Source organism: Cygnus olor, chromosome 1 (assembly GCF_009769625.2).
Source record: "Cygnus olor isolate bCygOlo1 chromosome 1, bCygOlo1.pri.v2, whole genome shotgun sequence".
NCBI lineage: Eukaryota > Metazoa > Chordata > Aves > Anseriformes > Anatidae > Cygnus > Cygnus olor.
This window is the reverse complement of record NC_049169.1, coordinates 99,573,803-99,594,172: the sequence shown is the minus strand read 5'-3', so window position 1 is coordinate 99,594,172 and position 20,370 is coordinate 99,573,803. Positions and strand designations below refer to the sequence as shown.

The window sequence follows — 20,370 nt, the reverse complement described above, 5'->3', positions numbered from 1 at the left end:
TCCTCCTCTTCCTCCACCGCCTCGTCCTCCTATTCTGACACTGCCAGTTGCAGTACCATCTGCCGTCTCCCGTTTCCAACACTCTGCCTCCCACTGACACCCTTTGGCCCTTATAGAGGGAGGAGAAGACACACCCACTATTCATGACAAGCCACTTGCAAAACACCTAACAATCTCAAGCCAGCCGATCAGGGGACAGGCAATGCATCACACAGGGTCACAAAGATGCTGCGATTCGCCAGCTGCTGCCTTACAGGGCCATGGAGACATGGGCCTGCTGAGTGTCCAATGGAACTAGAACTATGAGCGGTGAGCAGCGCTCACCACCAGATCCCCCAGGAGAAGCCACCTTTGCACACCTGGTCCCTGGCAACTGCTCCTGACATCGCTGGGCTCACCATCATTGCTACCACCATGCCCTAGCCAGGGGCACGCTGAGCCATTTGGCCAGCAAGTTTCTGCCAAGGAGCACGAGGACACGGTAGAGGAGGAGGTGGCTGCAGTAGCGGTGGAAAAAAACAGGTCCTTGCAATCTCCCTCACTCTTTGTTGTTTTGTTTTTTTTTTTTTTTTTGTAACAAGGAGGACTTCTGAGGGCAATGTTATGCCGTTAGGTCTTTATAATCCTCCCTGTACGCACTGAAAGGAGTGAGGGTATCTGCTCTTCAAGTGCAGAGGGGAGAACACAGCAGACACCGGTGTGCAATGCTGGTGACAGAAGGAGAATTGTGGCTGTAGACTTGACGGTGGAAATTCCTCAACTTCCCATATTTGTCACCATTCCTTCTAAAACACCACTTTTCCATGCTCATCTTCAGGGAAAAAGAATTGGCAATTGATGCCCTAACAGCCTTGCTGGGGTCTTGGGTCCCTCACACAGGATGATCCTGCCAACCCCTGCCTCAATTACAAATGCTGTCCCCAACACTGAAGCTGCACTCAGGCCATGACCTAAGGGGCAGCGGAAGGATTTGAGGGTTTCTGTGCCTTCACTTGTGGCACAAACTTGAAGGTCTCCTCCAACACTAATGATCCTATCATTCCTCCACCACCTAGTCCTTCACGAACCTCCTCTTCCTCCTCCACCTCCACCGCCTCCCCCTCCTCGTCCACAACGTCCTCCACCACCACCTAATCTTACTTATCCACTGCCTCTTCCTCCTCGTCCACCGCCTCTTTCTCCTTTTCCACCGCCTCCTCCACCTCCTCCACCGCCTCTTCCTCCTTGTCCACCACCTCCTCCTCCACTAGAGCCTCCATCACCTCCACCTCCGCCAATGCCTCCACCTCCGCCAATGCCTCCTCCACCACCTCCTCGTCCTCCTATTCTGACACTGCCAGTTGCAGTACCATCTGCCGTCTCCCGTCTCCAACACTCTGCCTCCCACTGACACCCTTTGGCCCTTATATAGTGAGGAGAAGACACACCCACTATTCATGACAAGCCACTTGCAAAACAGCTAACAATCGCTAGCCAGACAAGCAGGGGACAGGCAACGCATCACACAGGCTCACAAACATGTTGGGACCCACCAGCTGCTGCCTTACAGGGCCATGGAGACATGGTCCCGCTGGGTGTCCAATGGAAATAGAACTATGAGCGGTGAGCAGCGCTCACCACCAGATCCCCCAGGAGAAGCCACCTTTGCACACCTGGTCCCTGGCAACTGCTCCTGACATCGCTGGGCTCACCAGCATTGCTACCACCATGCCCCAGCCAGGGGCACGCTGAGCCATTTGGCCAGCAAGTTTCTGCCAAGGAGGAGGAGGCGGTGGTGGTAGAGGTGGAAAAAAACAGGTCCTTGCAATCTCCCTCACTCGTTGTTGTTTTGTTTTTTTTTTTTTTTTTGTGACAAGGAGGACTTTTGAGGGCAATGTGATGCCATTAGGTCTTTATAATCCTCCCTGTACACACTGAAAGGAGTGAGGGTATCTGCTCTTCAAGTGCAGAGGGGAGAACACAGCAGACACCGGTGTGCAATTCTGGTGACAGAAGGAGAATTGTGGCTGTAGACCTGACGGTGGAAATTCCTCAACTTCCCATATTTGTCACCATTCTTTCTAAAACACCACTTTTCCATCCTCAGCTTCAGGGAAAAGGAATTGGCAATTGATGCCCCAACAGCCTTGCTGGGGTCTTGGGTCCCTCACACAGGATGATCCTGCCAACCCCTGCCTCAATTACAAATGCTGTCCCCAACACTGAACCTGCACTCAGGCAATGCCCTGAGGGGCAGCGGAGGAATTGGGGATTTCTGTGCCTTCACTTGTGGCCCAAACTTGAAGGTCTCCTCCAACACTAATGATCCTATCATTCCTCCACCACCGTCCTCCACCACCTCCTCTTCCTCCTCCACCTCCGCCGCCTCCTCCTCCTCGTCCACAACGTCCTCCACCACCACCTAATCTTACTTGTACACTGCCTCTTCCTCCTCGTCCACCGCCTCTTTCTCCTTTTCCACCGCCTCCTCCTCCTTGTCCTCCGCCTCCTCCTCCGCCAGAGCCTCCTTCACCACCACCTCCGCCAATGCCTCCACCTCCGCCAATGCCTCCTCCACCGCCTCCTCCTCCTCCTATTCTGACACTGCCAGTTGCAGTACCATCTGCTGTCTCCCGTCTCCAACACTCTGCCTCCCACTGACACCCTTTGGCCCTTATATAGGGAGGAGAAGACACACCCACTATTCATGACAAGCCACTTGCAAAACACCTAACAATCTCAAGCCAGCCGATCAGGGGACAGGCAACGCATCACACAGGGTCAAGAAGATGCTGCGATTCGCCAGCTGCTGCCTTACAGGGCCATGGAGACATGGGCCTGCTGGGTGTCCAATGGAACTAGAACTATGAGCGGTGAGCAGCGCTCACCACCAGACCCCTCCCCCCAGGAGAAGCCACCTTTGCACACCTGGTCCCTGGCAACTGCTCCTGACATCGCTGGGCTCACCAGCATTGCTACCACCATGCCCTAGCCAGGGGCACGCAGAGCCATTTGGCCAGCAAGTTTCTGACAAGGAGGAGGAGGTGGTAAAAGGAGGAGGAGAAGGCGGTGGTGTTAGAGCTAGAAAAAAACAGATCCTTGCAATCTCCCTCACTCTTTGTTTTTTTTTTGTAACAAGGGGGACTTCTGAGGGCAATGTTATGCCGTTAGGTCTTTATAATCCTCCCTGTACGCACTGAAACGAGTGACGGTATCTGCTCTTCAAGTGCAGAGGGGAGAACACAGCAGACACCGGTGTGCAATGCTGGTGACAGAAGGAGAATTGCGGCTGTAGACTTGACTGTGGAAATTCCTCAACTTCCCATGTTTGTCACCATTCTTTCTAAAACACCACTTTTCCATGCTCATCTTCAGTGAAAAGGAATTGGCAATTGATGCCCCAATAGCCTTGCTGGGGTCTTGGGTCCCTCACACAGGATGATCCTGCCAACCCCTGCCTCAATTACAAATGCTGTCCCCAACACTGAAGCTGCACTCAGGAAATGCCCTGAGGGGCAGCGGAGGGATTTGAGGATTTCGGTGCCTTCACTTGTGGCACAAACTTGAAGGTCTCCTCCAACACTAATGATCCTATGACCCCTCCACCACCTAGTCCTCCACCACCACCTCTTCCTCCTCCACCTCCACCGCCTCCTCCTCCTCGTCCACAATGTCCGACACCACCACCTACTCTTACTTGTACACTGCCTCTTCCTCCTCGTCCACCGCCTCTTTCTCCTTTTCCACCGCCTCCTCCTCCACCTCCTCCTCCTCCTTGTCCACCGCCTCCTCCTCTGCCAGAGCCTCCTCCACCGCCACCTCCGCCAATGCCTACTCCATCGCCACCTCCTCCTGCTCCTCCACCGCCTCCTCCTTCTCCTATTCTGACACTGCCAGTTGCAGTACCATCTGCCGTCTCCCGTCTCCAACACTCTGCCTCCCACTGACACCCTTTGGCCCTTATAGAGGGAGGAGAAGACACACCCACTATTCATGACAAGCCACTTGCAAAACACCTAACAATCGCTAGCCAGACAAGCAGGGGACAGGCAACGCATCACACAGGCTCACAAAGATGCTGGGATTCGCCAGCTGCTGCCTTACAGGGCCATGGAGACATGGGCCTGCTGGGTGTCCAATGGAAATAGAACTATGAGCGGTGAGCAGCGCTCACCACCAGACACCCCCCAGAGAAGCCACCTTTGCACACCTGGTCCCTGGCAACTGCTCCTGACATCGCTGGGCTCACCAGCATTGCTACCACCATGCCCTAGCCAGGGGCACGCAGAGCCATTTGGCCAGAAAGATTCTGCCAAGGAGGACGAGGCGGTAGAGGAGGAGGAGGAGGCGGTGGTGGTAGAGGTGGGAAAACAGGTCCTTGCAATCTCCCTCACTCTTTCGGTTTTTTTGTAACAAGGGGGACTTCTGAGGGCAATGTTATGCCATTAGGTCTTTATAATCCTCCCTGTACGCACTGAAACGAGTGAGGGTATCTGCTCTTCAAGTGCAGAGGGGAGAACACAGCAGACACCGGTGTGCAATGCTGGTGACAGAAGGAGAATTGTGGCTGTAGACTTGACTGTGGAAATTCCTCAACTTCCCATGTTTCTAACCATTCTTTCTAAAACACCAATTTTCTATGCTCATCTTCACTGAAAAAGAATTGGCAATTCATGCCACAACAGCCTTGCTGGGGTCTTGGGTCCCTCACACAGGATGATCCTGCCAAACCCTGCCTCAATTAAAAATGCTGTCCCCAACACTGAAGCTGCACTCAGGCAATGCCCTGAGGGGCAGCGGAGGGATTTGAGGATTTCTGTGCCTTCACTTGTGGCATAAACTTGAAGGTCTCCTCCAACACTAATGATCCTATCATTCCTCCACCACGTAGTCCTCCACCACCTCCTCCTCCTCCTCCACTGCCTCCTCCTCCTCGTTCACAACGTCCTCCACCACTGCCTAATCTTACCTGCACACTACCTCTTCCTCCGCGTCCACCACCTCTTTCTCCTCATCCACCGCCTCCTCCACCTCCTCCACCGCCTCCTCTTCCTTGTCCACCACCTACTCCTCCGCCAGAGCCTCCTCCACTGCCAGAGACTCCTCCACCGCCACAGCCTCCTCCACCACCAGAGACTCCTCCACCGCCACCTCCGCCAATGCCTCCTGCACCTCCTCCTCCTCCACCACCTCCTCCTCTTCCTCCACCGCCTCGTCCTCCTATTCTGACACTGCCAGTTGCAGTACCATCTGCCGTCTCCCGTTTCCAACACTCTGCCTCCCACTGACACCCTTTGGCCCTTATATAGGGAGGAGAAGACACACCCACTATTCATGACAAGCCACTTGCAAAACACCTAACAATCGCTAGGCAGCCAATCAGGGGACAGGCAACGCATCACACAGGCTCACAAACATGTTGGGACCCACCAGCTGCTGCCTTACAGGGCCATGGAGACATGGTCCCGCTGGGTGTCCAATGGAAATAGAACTATGAGCGGTGAGCAGCGCTCACCACCAGATCCCCCAGGAGAAGCCACCTTTGCACACCTGGTCCCTGGCAACTGCTCCTGACATCGCTGGGCTCACCAGCATTGCTACCACCATGCCCCAGCCAGGGGCACGCTGAGCCATTTGGCCAGCAAGTTTCTGCCAAGGAGGAGGAGGCGGTGGTGGTAGAGGTGGAAAAAAACAGGTCCTTGCAATCTCCCTCACTCGTTGTTGTTTTGTATTTTTTTTTTTTTTTGTGACAAGGAGGACTTTTGAGGGCAATGTGATGCCATTAGGTCTTTATAATCCTCCCTGTACACACTGAAAGGAGTGAGGGTATCTGCTCTTCAAGTGCAGAGGGGAGAACACAGCAGACACCGGTGTGCAATTCTGGTGACAGAAGGAGAATTGTGGCTGTAGACTTGACGGTGGAAATTCCTCAACTTCCCATATTTGTCACCATTCTTTCTAAAACACCACTTTTCCATCCTCAGCTTCAGGGAAAAGGAATTGGCAATTGATGGCCCAACAGCCTTGCTGGGGTCTTGGGTCCCTCACACAGGATGATCCTGCCAACCCCTGCCTCAATTACAAATGCTGTCCCCAACACTGAACCTGCACTCAGGCAATGCCCTGAGGGGCAGCGGAGGAATTGGGGATTTCTGTGCCTTCACTTGTGGCCCAAACTTGAAGGTCTCCTCCAACACTAATGATCCTATCATTCCTCCACCACCGTCCTCCACCACCTCCTCTTCCTCCTCCACCTCCGCCGCCTCCTCCTCCTCGTCCACAACGTCCTCCACCACCACCTAATCTTACTTGTACACTGCCTCTTCCTCCTCGTCCACCGCCTCTTTCTCCTTTTCCACCGCCTCCTCCTCCTTGTCCTCCGCCTCCTCCTCCGCCAGAGCCTCCTTCACCACCACCTCCGCCAATGCCTCCACCTCCGCCAATGCCTCCTCCACCGCCTCCTCCTCCTCCTATTCTGACACTGCCAGTTGCAGTACCATCTGCTGTCTCCCGTCTCCAACACTCTGCCTCCCACTGACACCCTTTGGCCCTTATAGAGGGAGGAGAAGACACACCCACTATTCATGACAAGCCACTTGCAAAACACCTAACAATCTCAAGCCAGCCGATCAGGGGACAGGCAACGCATCACACAGGGTCAAGAAGATGCTGCGATTCGCCAGCTGCTGCCTTACAGGGCCATGGAGACATGGGCCTGCTCGGTGTCCAATGGAAATAGAACTATGAGCGGTGAGCAGCGCTCACCACCAGATCCCCCAGGAGAAGCCACCTTTGCACACCTGGTCCCTGGCAACTGCTCCTGACATCGCTGGGCTCACCAGCATTGCTACCACCATGCCCTAGCCAGGGGCACGCAGAGCCATTTGGCCAGCAAGTTTCTGACAAGGAGGAGGAGGTGGTAAAAGGAGGAGGAGAAGGCGGTGGTGTTAGAGCTAGAAAAAAACAGATCCTTGCAATCTCCCTCACTCTTTGTTTTTTTTTTGTAACAAGGGGGACTTCTGAGGGCAATGTTATGCCGTTAGGTCTTTATAATCCTCCCTGTACGCACTGAAACGAGTGACGGTATCTGCTCTTCAAGTGCAGAGGGGAGAACACAGCAGACACCGGTGTGCAATGCTGGTGACAGAAGGAGAATTGCGGCTGTAGACTTGACGGTGGAAATTCCTCAACTTCCCATGTTTGTCACCATTCTTTCTAAAACACCACTTTTCCATGCTCAGCTTCAGTGAAAAGGAATTGGCAATTGATGCCCCAATAGCCTTGCTGGGGTCTTGGGTCCCTCACACAGGATGATCCTGCCAACCCCTGCCTCAATTACAAATGCTGTCCCCAACACTGAAGCTGCACTCAGGAATGCCCTGAGGGGCAGCGGAGGGATTTGAGGATTTCGGTGCCTTCACTTGTGGCACAAACTTGAAGGTCTCCTCCAACACTAATGATCCTATGACCCCTCCACCACCTAGTCCTCCACCACCACCTCTTCCTCCTCCACCTCCACCGCCTCCTCCTCCTCGTCCACAATGTCCGACACCACCACCTACTCTTACTTGTACACTGCCTCTTCCTCCTCGTCCACCGCCTCTTTCTCCTTTTCCACCGCCTCCTCCACCTCCTCCACCGCCTCCTCCTCCTTGTCCACCGCCTCCTCCTCTGCCAGAGCCTCCTCCACCGCCACCTCCGCCAATGCCTACTCCATCGCCACCTCCTCCTGCTCCTCCACCGCCTCCTCCTTCTCCTATTCTGACACTGCCAGTTGCAGTACCATCTGCCGTCTCCCGTCTCCAACACTCTGCCTCCCACTGACACCCTTTGGCCCTTATAGAGGGAGGAGAAGACAAACCCACTATTCATGACAAGCCACTTGCAAAACACCTAACAATCGCTAGCCAGACAAGCAGGGGACAGGCAACGCATCACACAGGGTCACAAAGATGCTGGGATTCGCCAGCTGCTGCCTTACAGGGCCATGGAGACATGGGCCTGCTGGGTGTCCAATGGAAATAGAACTATGAGCGGTGAGCAGCGCTCACCACCAGACACCCCCCAGAGAAGCCACCTTTGCACACCTGGTCCCTGGCAACTGCTCCTGACATCGCTGGGCTCACCATCATTGCTACCACCATGCCCTAGCCAGGGGCACGCAGAGCCATTTGGCCAGAAAGATTCTGCCAAGGAGGACGAGGCGGTAGAGGAGGAGGAGGAGGCGGTGGTGGTAGAGGTGGGAAAACAGGTCCTTGCAATCTCCCTCACTCTTTCGGTTTTTTTTGTAACAAGGGGGACTTCTGAGGGCAATGTTATGCCATTAGGTCTTTATAATCCTCCCTGTACGCACTGAAACGAGTGAGGGTATCTGCTCTTCAAGTGCAGAGGGGAGAACACAGCAGACACCGGTGTGCAATGCTGGTGACAGAAGGAGAATTGTGGCTGTAGACTTGACTGTGGAAATTCCTCAACTTCCCATGTTTCTAACCATTCTTTCTAAAACACCAATTTTCTATGCTCATCTTCACTGAAAAAGAATTGGCAATTCATGCCACAACAGCCTTGCTGGGGTCTTGGGTCCCTCACACAGGATGATCCTGCCAAACCCTGCCTCAATTAAAAATGCTGTCCCCAACACTGAAGCTGCACTCAGGCAATGCCCTGAGGGGCAGCGGAGGGATTTGAGGATTTCTGTGCCTTCACTTGTGGCATAAACTTGAAGGTCTCCTCCAACACTAATGATCCTATCATTCCTCCACCACCTAGTCCTCCACCACCTCCTCCTCCTCCTCCACTGCCTCCTCCTCCTCGTTCACAACGTCCTCCACCACTGCCTAATCTTACCTGCACACTACCTCTTCCTCCGCGTCCACCACCTCTTTCTCCTCATCCACCGCCTCCTCCACCTCCTCCACCGCCTCCTCTTCCTTGTCCACCACCTACTCCTCCGCCAGAGCCTCCTCCACTGCCAGAGACTCCTCCACCGCCACAGCCTCCTCCACCACCAGAGACTCCTCCACCGCCACCTCCGCCAATGCCTCCTGCACCTCCTCCTCCTCCACCACCTCCTCCTCTTCCTCCACCGCCTCGTCCTCCTATTCTGACACTGCCAGTTGCAGTACCATCTGCCGTCTCCCGTTTCCAACACTCTGCCTCCCACTGACACCCTTTGGCCCTTATATAGGGAGGAGAAGACACACCCACTATTCATGACAAGCCACTTGCAAAACAGCTAACAATCGCTAGCCAGACAAGCAGAGAACAGGCAACGCATCACACAGGGTCAAGAAGATGCTGGGATTCGCCAGCTGCTGCCTTACAGGGCCATGGAGACATGGGCCTGCTGGGTGTCCAATGGAAATAGAACTATGAGCGGTGAGCAGCGCTCACCACCAGATCCCCCAGGAGAAGCCACCTTTGCACACCTGGTCCCTGGCAACTGCTCCTGACATGGCTGGGCTCACCATCATTGCTACCACCATGCCCTAGCCAGGGGCACGCTGAGCCATTTGGCCAGAAAGTTTCTGACAAGGAGGACGAGGTGGTAGAGGAGGAGGAGGAGGCGGTGGTGGTAGAGGTGGAAAAAAACAGATCCTTGCAATCTCCCTCACTCTTTGTTTTTTTTTGTAACAAGGGGGACTTCTGAGGGCAATGTTATGCCGTTAGGTCTTTATAATCCTCCCTGTACGCACTGAAACGAGTGACGGTATCTGCTCTTCAAGTGCAGAGGGGAGAACACAGCAGACACCGGTGTGCAATGCTGGTGACAGAAGGAGAATTGCGGCTGTAGACTTGACGGTGGAAATTCCTCAACTTCCCATGTTTCTCACCATTCTTTCTAAAACACCACTTTTCCATGCTCAGCTTCAGTGAAAAGGAATTGGCAATTGATGCCCCAATAGCCTTGCTGGGGTCTTGGGTCCCTCACACAGGATGATCCTGCCAACCCCTGCCTCAATTACAAATGCTGTCCCCAACACTGAAGCTGCACTCAGGCAATGCCCTGAGGGGCAGCGGAGGGATTTGAGGATTTCGGTGCCTTCACTTGTGGCACAAACTTGAAGGTCTCCTCCAACACTAATGATCCTATGACCCCTCCACCACCTAGTCCTCCACCACCACCTCCTCCTCCTCCACCTCCACCGCCTCCTCCTCCTCGTCCACAATGTCCGACACCACCACCTACTCTTACTTGTACACTGCCTCTTCCTCCTCGTCCACCGCCTCTTTCTCCTTTTCCACCGCCTCCTCCACCTCCTCCACCGCCTCCTCCTCCTTGTCCACCGCCTCCTCCTCCGCCAGAGCCTCCTCCACCGCCACCTCCGCCAATGCCTACTCCATCGCCACCTCCTCCTGCTCCTCCACCGCCTCCTCCTTCTCCTATTCTGACACTGCCAGTTGCAGTACCATCTGCCGTCTCCCGTCTCCAACACTCTGCCTCCCACTGACACCCTTTGGCCCTTATAGAGGGAGGAGAAGACAAACCCACTATTCATGACAAGCCACTTGCAAAACACCTAACAATCGCTAGCCAGACAAGCAGGGGACAGGCAACGCATCACACAGGCTCACAAAGATGCTGGGATTCGCCAGCTGCTGCCTTACAGGGCCATGGAGACATGGGCCTGCTGGGTGTCCAATGGAAATAGAACTATGAGCGGTGAGCAGCGCTCACCACCAGACACCCCCCAGAGAAGCCACCTTTGCACACCTGGTCCCTGGCAACTGCTCCTGACATCGCTGGGCTCACCATCATTGCTACCACCATGCCCTAGCCAGGGGCACGCAGAGCCATTTGGCCAGAAAGATTCTGCCAAGGAGGACGAGGCGGTAGAGGAGGAGGAGGAGGCGGTGGTGGTAGAGGTGGGAAAACAGGTCCTTGCAATCTCCCTCACTCTTTCGGTTTTTTTTTGTAACAAGGGGGACTTCTGAGGGCAATGTTATGCCGTTAGGTCTTTATAATCCTCCCTGTACGCACTGAAACGAGTGAGGGTATCTGCTCTTCAAGTGCAGAGGGGAGAACACAGCAGACACCGGTGTGCAATGCTGGTGACAGAAGGAGAATTGTGGCTGTAGACTTGACTGTGGAAATTCCTCAACTTCCCATGTTTGGCACCATTCTTTCTAAAACACCACTTTTCCATCCTCAGCTTCAGGGAAAAGGAATTGGCAATTGATGCCCTAACAGCCTTGCTGGGGTCTTGGGTCCCTCACACAGGATGATCCTGCCAACCCCTGCCTCAATTACAAATCCTGTCCCCAACACTGAAGCTGCACTCAGGCAATGCCCTGAGCGGCAGCGGAGGAATTGGGGATTTCTGTGCCTTCACTTGTGGCACAAACTTGAAGGTGTCCTCCAACACTAATGCTCCTATCATTCCTCTACCACCTAGTCCTTCACGAACCTCCTCTTCCTCCTCCTCCTCCACCGCCTCCCCCTCCTCGTCCACAACGTCCTCCACCAGCACATAATCTTACTTGAACACTGCCTCTTCCTCCTCGTCCACCGCCTCCTCCACCTCCTCCACCGCCTCCTCCTCCTCCTTCTCCACCACCTCCTCCTCCGCCAGAGCCTCCTCCACCACCACCGCCTCCTCCACCACCACCGCCTCCTCCACATCCACCTCCACCTCCTCCTCATCCACCACCGCCACCTTCTACTTTTCTGACACTGCCAGTTGCAGTACCATCTGCCGTCTCCCGTCTCCAACACTCTGCCTCCCACTGACATCCTTTGGCCCTTATATAGGGAGGAGAAGACACACCCACTATTCATGACAAGCCACTTGCAAAACAGCTAACAATCGCTAGCCAGACAAGCAGGGGACAGGCAACGCATCACACAGGGTCACAAAGATGCTGCGATTTGCCAGCTGCTTCCTTACAGGGCCAGGGAGACATGGTCCTGCTGGCTGTCCAATGGAAATAGAACTATGAGCGGTGAGCAGCGCTCACCAGCAGACACACCCCAGAGAAGCCACCTTTGCACACCTGGTCCCTGGCAACTGCTCCTGACATCGCTGGGCTCACCATCATTGCTACCACCATGCCCTAGCCAGGGGCACGCTGAGCCATTTGGCCAGCAAGTTTCTGCCAAGGAGGAGCAGGCGGCAGAGGAGGAGGTGGCTGCAGTAGAGGTGGAAAAAAAACAGGTCCTTGCAATCTCCCTCACTCGTTGTTGTTTTCTATTTTTTTTTTTTTTGTAACAAGGAGGACTTTTGAGGGCAATGTGATGCCATTAGGTCTTTATAATCCTCCCTGTACACACTGAAAGGAGTGAGGGTATCTGCTCTTCAAGTGCAGAGGGGAGAACACAGCAGACACCGGTGTGCAATTCTGGTGACAGAAGGAGAATCGTGGCTGTAGACTTGACGGTGGAAATTCCTCAACTTCCCATGTTTGTCACCATTCTTTCTAAAACACCACTTTTCCATGCTCATCTTCAGGGAAAAGGAATTGGCAATTGATGCCCCAATAGCCTTGCTGGGGTCTTGGGTCCCTCACACAGGATGATCCTGCCAACCCCTGCCTCAATTACAAATGCTGTCCCCAACACTGAAGCTGCACTCAGGCAATGCCCTGAGGGGCAGCGGAGGAATTGGGGAATTCTGTGCCTTCACTTGTGGCACAAACTTCAAGGTCTCCTCCAACACTAATGACCCTATGATTCCTCCACCGCCTAGTCCTCCACCACCTCCTCCTCCTCCTCCACCTCCACCGCCTCCCCCTCCTTGTCCACAACGTCCTCCACCACCGCCTAATCTTACTTGTACACTGCCTCTTCCTCCTCGTCCACCGCCTCTTTCTCCTTCTCCACCGCCTCCTCCACCTCCTCCACCGCCTCCTCCTGCTTGTTCACCACCTCATCCTCCGCCAGAGCCTCCTCCACCGCCACCGCCACCGCCTCCTCCACCTCCACCTCCGCCTCCGACCATGCCTCCTCCACCTCCTCCTCCTCCTCCTCCACCGCCGCCACCTTCTCCTATTCTGACACTGCCAGTTGCAGTACCATCTGCCGTCTCCCGTCTCCAACACTCTGCCTCCCACTGACACCCTTTGGCCCTTATAGAGGGAGGAGAAGACACACCCACTATTCATGACAAGCCACTTGCAAAACACCTAACAATCGCTAGCCAGACAAGCAGGGGACAGGCAACGCATCACACAGGGTCACAAAGATGCTGCGATTCGCCAGCTGCTGCCTTACAGGGCCATGGAGACATGGGCCTGCTGGGTGTCCAATGGAAATAGAACTATGAGCGGTGAGCAGCGCTCACCACCAGATCCCCCAGGAGAAGCCACCTTTGCACACCTGGTCCCTGGCAACTACTCCTGACATCGTTGGGCTCACCATCATTGCTACCACCATGCCCTAGCCAGGAGCATGCAGAGCCATTTGGCCAGCAAGTTTCTGCCAAGGAGGAGGCGGTAGAGGTGGAGGTGGAAGAGGTGGTGGTGGAGGCCTAGGTGGTGGAGGAATCATAGGATCATTAGTGTTGGAGGAGACCTTCAAGTTTGTGCCACAAGTGAAGGCACAGAAATCCTCAAATCCCTCCGCTGCCCCTCGGCGCATTGCCTGAGTGCAGCTTCAGTGTTGGGGACAGCATTTGTAATTGAGGCAGGGGTTGGCAGGATCATCCTGTGTGAGGGACCCAAGACCCCAGCAAGGCTGTTAGGGCATCAATTGCCAATTCCTTTTCCCTGAAGATGAGCATGGAAAACTCATGTTTTACAAAGAATGGTGACAAACATGGGAAGTTGAGGAATTTCCACACTCAAGTCTACAGCCACAATTCTCCTTCTGTCACCAGCATTGCACACCGGTGTCTGCTGTGTTCTCCCCTCTGCACTTGAAGAGCAGATACCCTCACTCCTTTCAGTGCGTACAGGGAGGATTATAAAGACCTAACGGCATAACATTGCACTCGAAATTCCCCTTTTCCAAAAAATAAAAGATAGATAAATAAATCAGAGTCAGGGAGATTGCAAGTACCTTTTTATACTTTTCAGAAGGCAGTGCTTAAATCATGGTGGGGAAGCAGTACTTCCAGACCAGGTGTCCTGGTTTCAGTTAGGACAGAGTTAATTTTCCTCCTAGTAGCTGGCAGGGTGCTATGTTTTGGATTAGATTGAGAAGAGCGCCTGCAACATGCTGATGTTTTAATTGTTGTAGAGCAGTGCTTACACCAAGCCAAGGACTTTTCAGCCTCTCTCTGTCCTGCTAGCGAGCAGGCTAGGGATGCAGCAGGAGCTGGGAGGGGACAGACCCAGGACAGCTGACCCAAACTGGCCAAAGGGGTATTCCATACCATCTGACGTCATGCTGAACAATATGTGGCTAGCCGGGGTGGAGGGGGGGGCCGGCTGCTCGGGGATAGGCTGGGCATCGGTCAACGGGTGGTGAGCAATTGCATTGTGCATCACTTATTTCGTACACATTATTACTATTAATACTATTATTATTATTATTGTTGTTGTTATTCTTTTCCCTGTCTTAATAAACTGTCTTTATCTCAACTCACAGGCTTCACTTTCCCGTTTCTCTCCCCCATCCCGGAGAGGGAGGGGGGAGGGTGAGCGAACGGCTGTGTGGTGTTTGACTGCCAGCCGGGCTAAACCACAACAGTCCATTTGGTGCCCAACGTGGGGCTCGAAGGGTTGAGATATCGACAGATTTGACCAGAGTGTGTTAAACTAAAATTGGTATAAGTATTCGACCTGCTTAATAGTTGCTAGTCACAATGTTGATTGCCTTAATCTCAAGTCTGCTGTGACTGTTTCCCAAATTGAGTTTTATAGCAAGTTACTTTCTGTATGTGCTCCCTGTCGTGCTGTTTATCCTTTCCGGGCCCTGGTTTAAGATTGTTATGGTACTGTGTGGTGTAACGATGGCTTATGAAATGATGAGGTATCTGGTCATGACTCTAACCTGGTATTTGTACTCAGCACTGTCGTCGACTCTATACTTCGGAAACCATATCTCAGAAACTATTAGCAATTACACCTATTGCCTTTTTTCATCAGGGAGTCAGTCTCTGGAGGGGACAGGGGAAGATATTTTTTCCTACCTGTTCACTCTCCCTTCCTCCTTCACCACCCTCTTATCCCCTGAGCTAGTTACGGTAGCTCTCCAAGATGTTGAATATCCTTGGGATACTCAGACCAGCATGTTCTTGTTGTTATGTCTCCTGAATGCGCTTCAGGTTTTGTTTAAGGTTAAACAACTACTTAGGAATCTCATCCGGAGATCTGTCTTGAGGCGGGATATTTGTGAGTGGCAGGGAGTGTGGGAGGATATGGGCAGGTTTCTAGGGCAGTGGGCACCTCCAGTGTTTTGGACATTCACCCCTGAACAACTGCAAAATCCTAAAAAACTGGTAGAATGCTTGAAAAAAAGGTGTCATGACTCTGGCAGTTCCAAAGTGCCACAAATCACTGTGGCGTGCTGGGGTCTGGCTTGTGCCTATCGAGCTGCAACTGATGCTACTATCAACCTAGTGACAGACCCTGCGGCCGTTCCAGTCCCGGCTCCTGCAGCCATTCCAGCTCCAGCTCCCGCAGCCGTTCCAGCTCCCGCAGCCGTTCCAGCTCCAGCTCCCGCAGCCGTCCCGGCTCCAGCTCCCGCAGCCGTTCCAGCTCCAGCTCCCGCAGCCGTCCCGGCTCCAGCTCCCGCAGCCGTTCCAGCTCCAGCTCCCGCAGCCGTTCCAGTTCCAGCTCCCGCAGCCGTCCCGGCTCCAGCTCCCGCAGCCGTTCCAGCTCCCGCAGCCGTTCCAGCTCCAGCTCCCGCAGCTGTTCCAGCTCCAGCTCCCGCAGCCGTTCCAGTTCCAGCTCCCGCAGCCGTCCCGGCTCCAGCTCCCGCAGCCGTTCCAGCTCCCACAGCCGTTCCAGCTCCCGCAGCCGTTCCAGCTCCAGCTCCCGCAGCCATCCCGGCTCCAGCTCCTGCAGCCGCTCCCACTCCTGTGGCTGGGTCAGAGAAACGAACTGTAGCAGTGCAAGTTGCCCCTGCAGAGGGTACTCCAACCCCTGTGGCAGACCCTGTGGCTGGGTCGGAGAAACAAACTGTAGCAGTGCAAGTTGCCCCTGCAGAGGGTATTCCAACCCCTGTGGCAGACCCTGTGGCTGGGTCGGAGAGGCGAGCTGTAGCAGTGCAAGTTGCCCCTGTAGAAAAGATGAAAAAATGGTATAGAGACTCAGGTCGTTTAGAACGCAGAAAGTCTTCTGCTAAGTCTGGGTGTGGAGAAGACGAGGCTGGGCCATCAAGTGTGCAGGAGGATGAAGATGAGGATGAGGATGTCAGAAAATCAACAGTAACTACCCGAACCCTATACCAGCGTGAGCTACGAGATGTGCGAAAAGATTTTGGTCGCTGTATAGGTGAACAGCTTGTCACCTGGCTGCTCTGGTGCTGGGACACTGGAGCCAATGGTGTGGAATTAGAGGGCAGGGAAGCCAAGCGGTTGGGATCCCTTGCTAGAGATGAAAGCATTGACAAAGCAATTGGAGATGGAGCACGATCTCACAGCCTCTGGAGGCGTCTCCTGTTAGCTGTGAAGGGAAGGTATCCCTACAAGGAAGAACTTGTATGTCTACCAGTCAAGTGGACCACCATGGAGAAGGGAATTCAGTACCTGAGGGAATTAGCCGTATGGGAAGTAATTTATAAGGACCTAGACGACGCACAAACATCCACAGATCCAGATGAAGTCCAGTGTACTGGACCCATATGGCGGAAGTTTGTACGGAATGCACCATCGACATGGGCCAGCACATTGTCAATAATAACCTGGAAAAACGGTGAAGATCCCACAGTGGGTGACATGGCTAAACAACTCCGGGATACGAAGGAAATCTCTCCTCTTCCCTACAGGCCTGCGTCTCGGCTGTGGAGAAACTCTCTGAAGAGTTCCACCAACTTAAAGAGAATTTATCTTCCCCCCCACCTGAACAAACCAGTGGCCACCAACTAAAAGAGAATACTTTGGAGAAACTTTTTGAAGAGGTCCACCAACTTAAAGAGAATTTATGTTCCCCCCCACCTGAACGAACCACTGGCCACCAACTAAAAGAGAATACTTTGGAGAAACTTTTTGAAGAGGTCCACCAACTTAAAGAGAGTGTATTTTCTTCCCCACCTGTACAAACCAGCGTCTCGGCTATTAGGGGTAAACGTGCATCCGTGCAAAGAAGACAATATGGTGGGTACACACCCCGCGCCACCCTGTGGTTTTACCTACGTGACCATGGAGAGGACATGAGAAAATGGGATGGAAAATCTACTGAGACCCTAGAGGCACGGGTACGTGAGTTGCAAAAGAAAACAATCGGGAGAAAGGGGTTCTCCGAAAAGTTTGCTGCTCCAACTTCTAGCAGGCAGTCTTTTAAACACAGAAACAAAGATTCTGACCAGGACTAGAGGGGCCCTGCCTCCAGCCAGGGGGAGGAAAGGGACAATCGAGTTTATTGGACTGTGTGGATTCGATGGCCTGGCACGTCTGACGCACAGAAGTATAAGGCTCTAGTAGACACCGGTGCACAATGTACTCTAATGCCATCAAGCTGTAAAGGGCCAGAGCCCATCTGTATTTATGGCGTGACAGGGGGATCCCAGCAGTTAACTGTATTGGAAGCTGAAGTGAGTCTAACCGGAAATGAGTGGCAAAAGCACCGTATTGTGACTGGCCCGGATGCTCCGTGCATCCTTGGCATAGACTATCTTAGAAGAGGATATTTCAAGGACCCAAAAGGGTTCCGCTGGGCTTTTGGCATAGCTGCCTTAGAGACAGAGGACATTAAACAGTTGTCTACCTTGCCCGGTCTCTCAGAGGACCATTCTGTTGTGGGGTTGCTGAGGGTTGAAGAACAGCAAGTGCCAATCGCTATCACAACTGTGCACCGGCGGCAATATCACACCAACCGAGACTCCCTGATTCCCATCCACGAGCTAATTCGTCAACTGGAGAGCCAAGGAGTGATCAGCAAGACCCATTCACCTTTTAATAGTCCCATATGGCCAGTGCGAAAGTCTAATGGTGAGTGGAGACTAACAGTGGACTATCGTGGCCTGAATGAAGTCACGCCACCGCTGAGTGCTGTAGTGCCGGACATGCTAGAACTCCAGTACGAACTGGAATCAAAGGCAGCCAAGTAGTATGCCACAATTGATATTGCTAATGCATTTTTCTCCATCCCTCTAGCAGCAGAGTGCAGGCCACAGTTTGCTTTCACTTGGAGGGGAGTCCAATATACTTGGAATCGGCTGCCCCAGGGGTGGAAACATAGCCCTACCATTTGCCATGGACTGATCCAGTCTGCGCTGGAGCAGGGGGAGGCTCCTGAACACCTGCAGTACATCGATGACATCATTGTGTGGGGTGACACTGCAGAGGAAGTTTTCGAGAAAGGGAAGAAAATAGTCCAAATCCTTCTGAAGGCCAGTTTTGCCATAAAACAAAATAAAGTTAAAGGACCTGCACGAGAGATCCAGTTTTTAGGAATAAAATGGCAAGATGGACATCGTCAAATCCCAATGGATGTGGTCAACAAAATAACAGCTATGTCTCCACCAACTAGCAAAAAGGAAACACAAACTTTCCTAGGTGTCGTGGGGTTTTGGAGAATGCATATTCCAAATTACAGTCTGATTGTAAACCCGCTCTACCAAGTAACCCGTAAGAAGAATGCTTTTGAATGGGGCCCTGAGTAACGACAAGCCTTTGAACAAATTAAGCAGGAAATAGTTCATGCAGTAGCCCTTGGGCCAGTCCGAACAGGACCAGATGTAAAGAATGTGCTCTACACCGCAGCTGGGGAGAATGGTCCCACCTGGAGCCTCTGGCAGAAAGAACCTGGGGAAACTCGAGGTCGACCCCTGGGGTTTTGGAGTCGGGGATACAGAGGATCTGAGGCCCGCTATACTCCAACCGAAAAGGAGATATTGGCAGCATATGAGGGAGCTTCGGAAGTGGTCGGTACTGAAGCGCAGCTCCTCCTGGCACCCCGACTGCCGGTACTGGGTTGGATGTTCAAAGGAAGGGTCCCCTCTACACATCATGCAACTGATGCTACATGGAGCAAGTGGGTTGCACTGATTACTCAGCGGGCTCGAATAGGAAACCCCAGTCGCCCAGGAATCCTGGAAGTGATTATGGACTGGCCAGAAGGCAAGTACTTTGGGATATCATCAGAGGAGGAGGTGGTCCGTGCTGAAGAAGCCCCACTGTACAACAAGCTACCAGAAAATAAGAAGAAATATGCCCTGTTCACTGATGGGTCCTGTCGTATTGTGGGAAAGCATCGGAGATGGAAAGCTGCTGTATGGAGTCCTACACGACGAGTTGCAGAAGCTGCTGAGGGAGAAGGTGAATCGAGTCAGTTTGCAGAAGTGAAAGCCATTCAGCTGGCCTTAGATATTGCTGAACGAGAAAAGTGGCCAGTTCTCTATCTCTATACTGATTCATGGATGGTAGCAAATGCCCTGTGGGGGTGGCTACAGCAATGGAAGCAGAACAACTGGGAACGCCGGGGCAAACCCATCTGGGCTGCTGCATTGTGGCAAGATATTGCTGCCCGGGTAGAGAACCTGGTTGTAAAGGTACGCCATGTAGATGCTCATGTGCCCAAGAATCGGGCTACTGAAGAACATCAAAACAACCAGCAGGTGGATCAGGCTGCTAAGATTGAAGTGGCTCAGGTGGACCTGGACTGGCAACATAAAGGTGAATTATTTATAGCCCGATGGGCCCATGACACCTCAGGCCATCAAGGTAGAGATGCAACATACAGATGGGCTTGTGACCGACGGGTGGACCTGACCATGGACACTATAGCACAGGTTATTCATGATTGTGAAACATGTGCTGCAATTAAACAAGCCAAACGGTCAAAGCCTCTCTGGTATGGAGGACGATGGCTGAAATACAAATATGGAGAGGCCTGGCAGATTGATTACATCACACTCCCCCAAACCCGCAACGGCAAGCGCCACGTACTTACAATGGTGGAAGCAACCACCGGATGGCTGGAAAGATATCCTGTGCCCCATGCCACCGCCCGGAACACTATCCTGGGCCTTGAAAAGCAAGTCCTATGGCGACATGGCACCCCAGAAAGAATTGAGTCAGACAATGGGACTCATTTCCGAAACAACCTTATAGACACTTGGGCCAAAGAACATGGTATTGAGTGGGTGTATCACAACCCTTATCATGCACCAGCCTCCGGGAAAGTTGAACGATACAATGGACTGTTAAAGACTACACTGAAAGCAATGGGTGCTGGGACATTCAAAAATTGGGAAACACATTTGGCAAAGGCCACCTGGTTAGTCAATACTAGAGGATCTGCCAACCGAGCTGGACCTGCCCAATCAAACCTGTTACGCACTGTAGA

At 53.2% G+C, this 20,370-nt stretch overlaps 1 protein-coding gene and 4 long non-coding RNA genes across 5 annotated transcripts; 2 read left to right on the top strand and 3 right to left on the bottom strand.

Annotated features, from left to right (window-relative positions):
- Window positions 1-1,324: 1,324 nt before the first annotated feature.
- On the bottom strand, window positions 1,325-4,041 carry LOC121077582. The gene is made up of 3 exons (XR_005824182.1): window positions 3,844-4,041; window positions 2,412-2,518; window positions 1,325-1,402 (listed from the first exon to the last, which is right to left on the bottom strand). It is a non-coding gene; the product is annotated as an uncharacterized LOC121077582 (long non-coding RNA).
- Window positions 4,042-4,652: 611 nt separating this feature from the next.
- Window positions 4,653-5,434, top strand: LOC121072844 (leucine-rich repeat extensin-like protein 3). The gene is made up of 2 exons (XM_040563036.1): window positions 4,653-4,674; window positions 4,771-5,434. Exons 1-2 carry the CDS (start codon window positions 4,653-4,655, stop codon window positions 5,265-5,267), a joined length of 519 nt encoding a protein of 172 aa, XP_040418970.1. The 3' UTR covers window positions 5,268-5,434.
- Window positions 5,435-6,001: 567 nt separating this feature from the next.
- On the bottom strand, window positions 6,002-13,919 carry LOC121077594. Its single transcript, XR_005824188.1, has 3 exons — window positions 13,705-13,919; window positions 11,778-11,779; window positions 6,002-6,251 (listed from the first exon to the last, which is right to left on the bottom strand). It is a non-coding gene; the product is annotated as an uncharacterized LOC121077594 (long non-coding RNA).
- LOC121077619 lies at window positions 6,701-9,550 on the top strand. The gene is made up of 3 exons (XR_005824206.1): window positions 6,701-6,898; window positions 8,192-8,209; window positions 9,533-9,550. It is a non-coding gene; the product is annotated as an uncharacterized LOC121077619 (long non-coding RNA).
- On the bottom strand, window positions 10,117-10,560 carry LOC121077589. Its single transcript, XR_005824184.1, has 2 exons — window positions 10,348-10,560; window positions 10,117-10,302 (listed from the first exon to the last, which is right to left on the bottom strand). It is a non-coding gene; the product is annotated as an uncharacterized LOC121077589 (long non-coding RNA).
- Window positions 13,920-20,370: the final 6,451 nt, after the last annotated feature.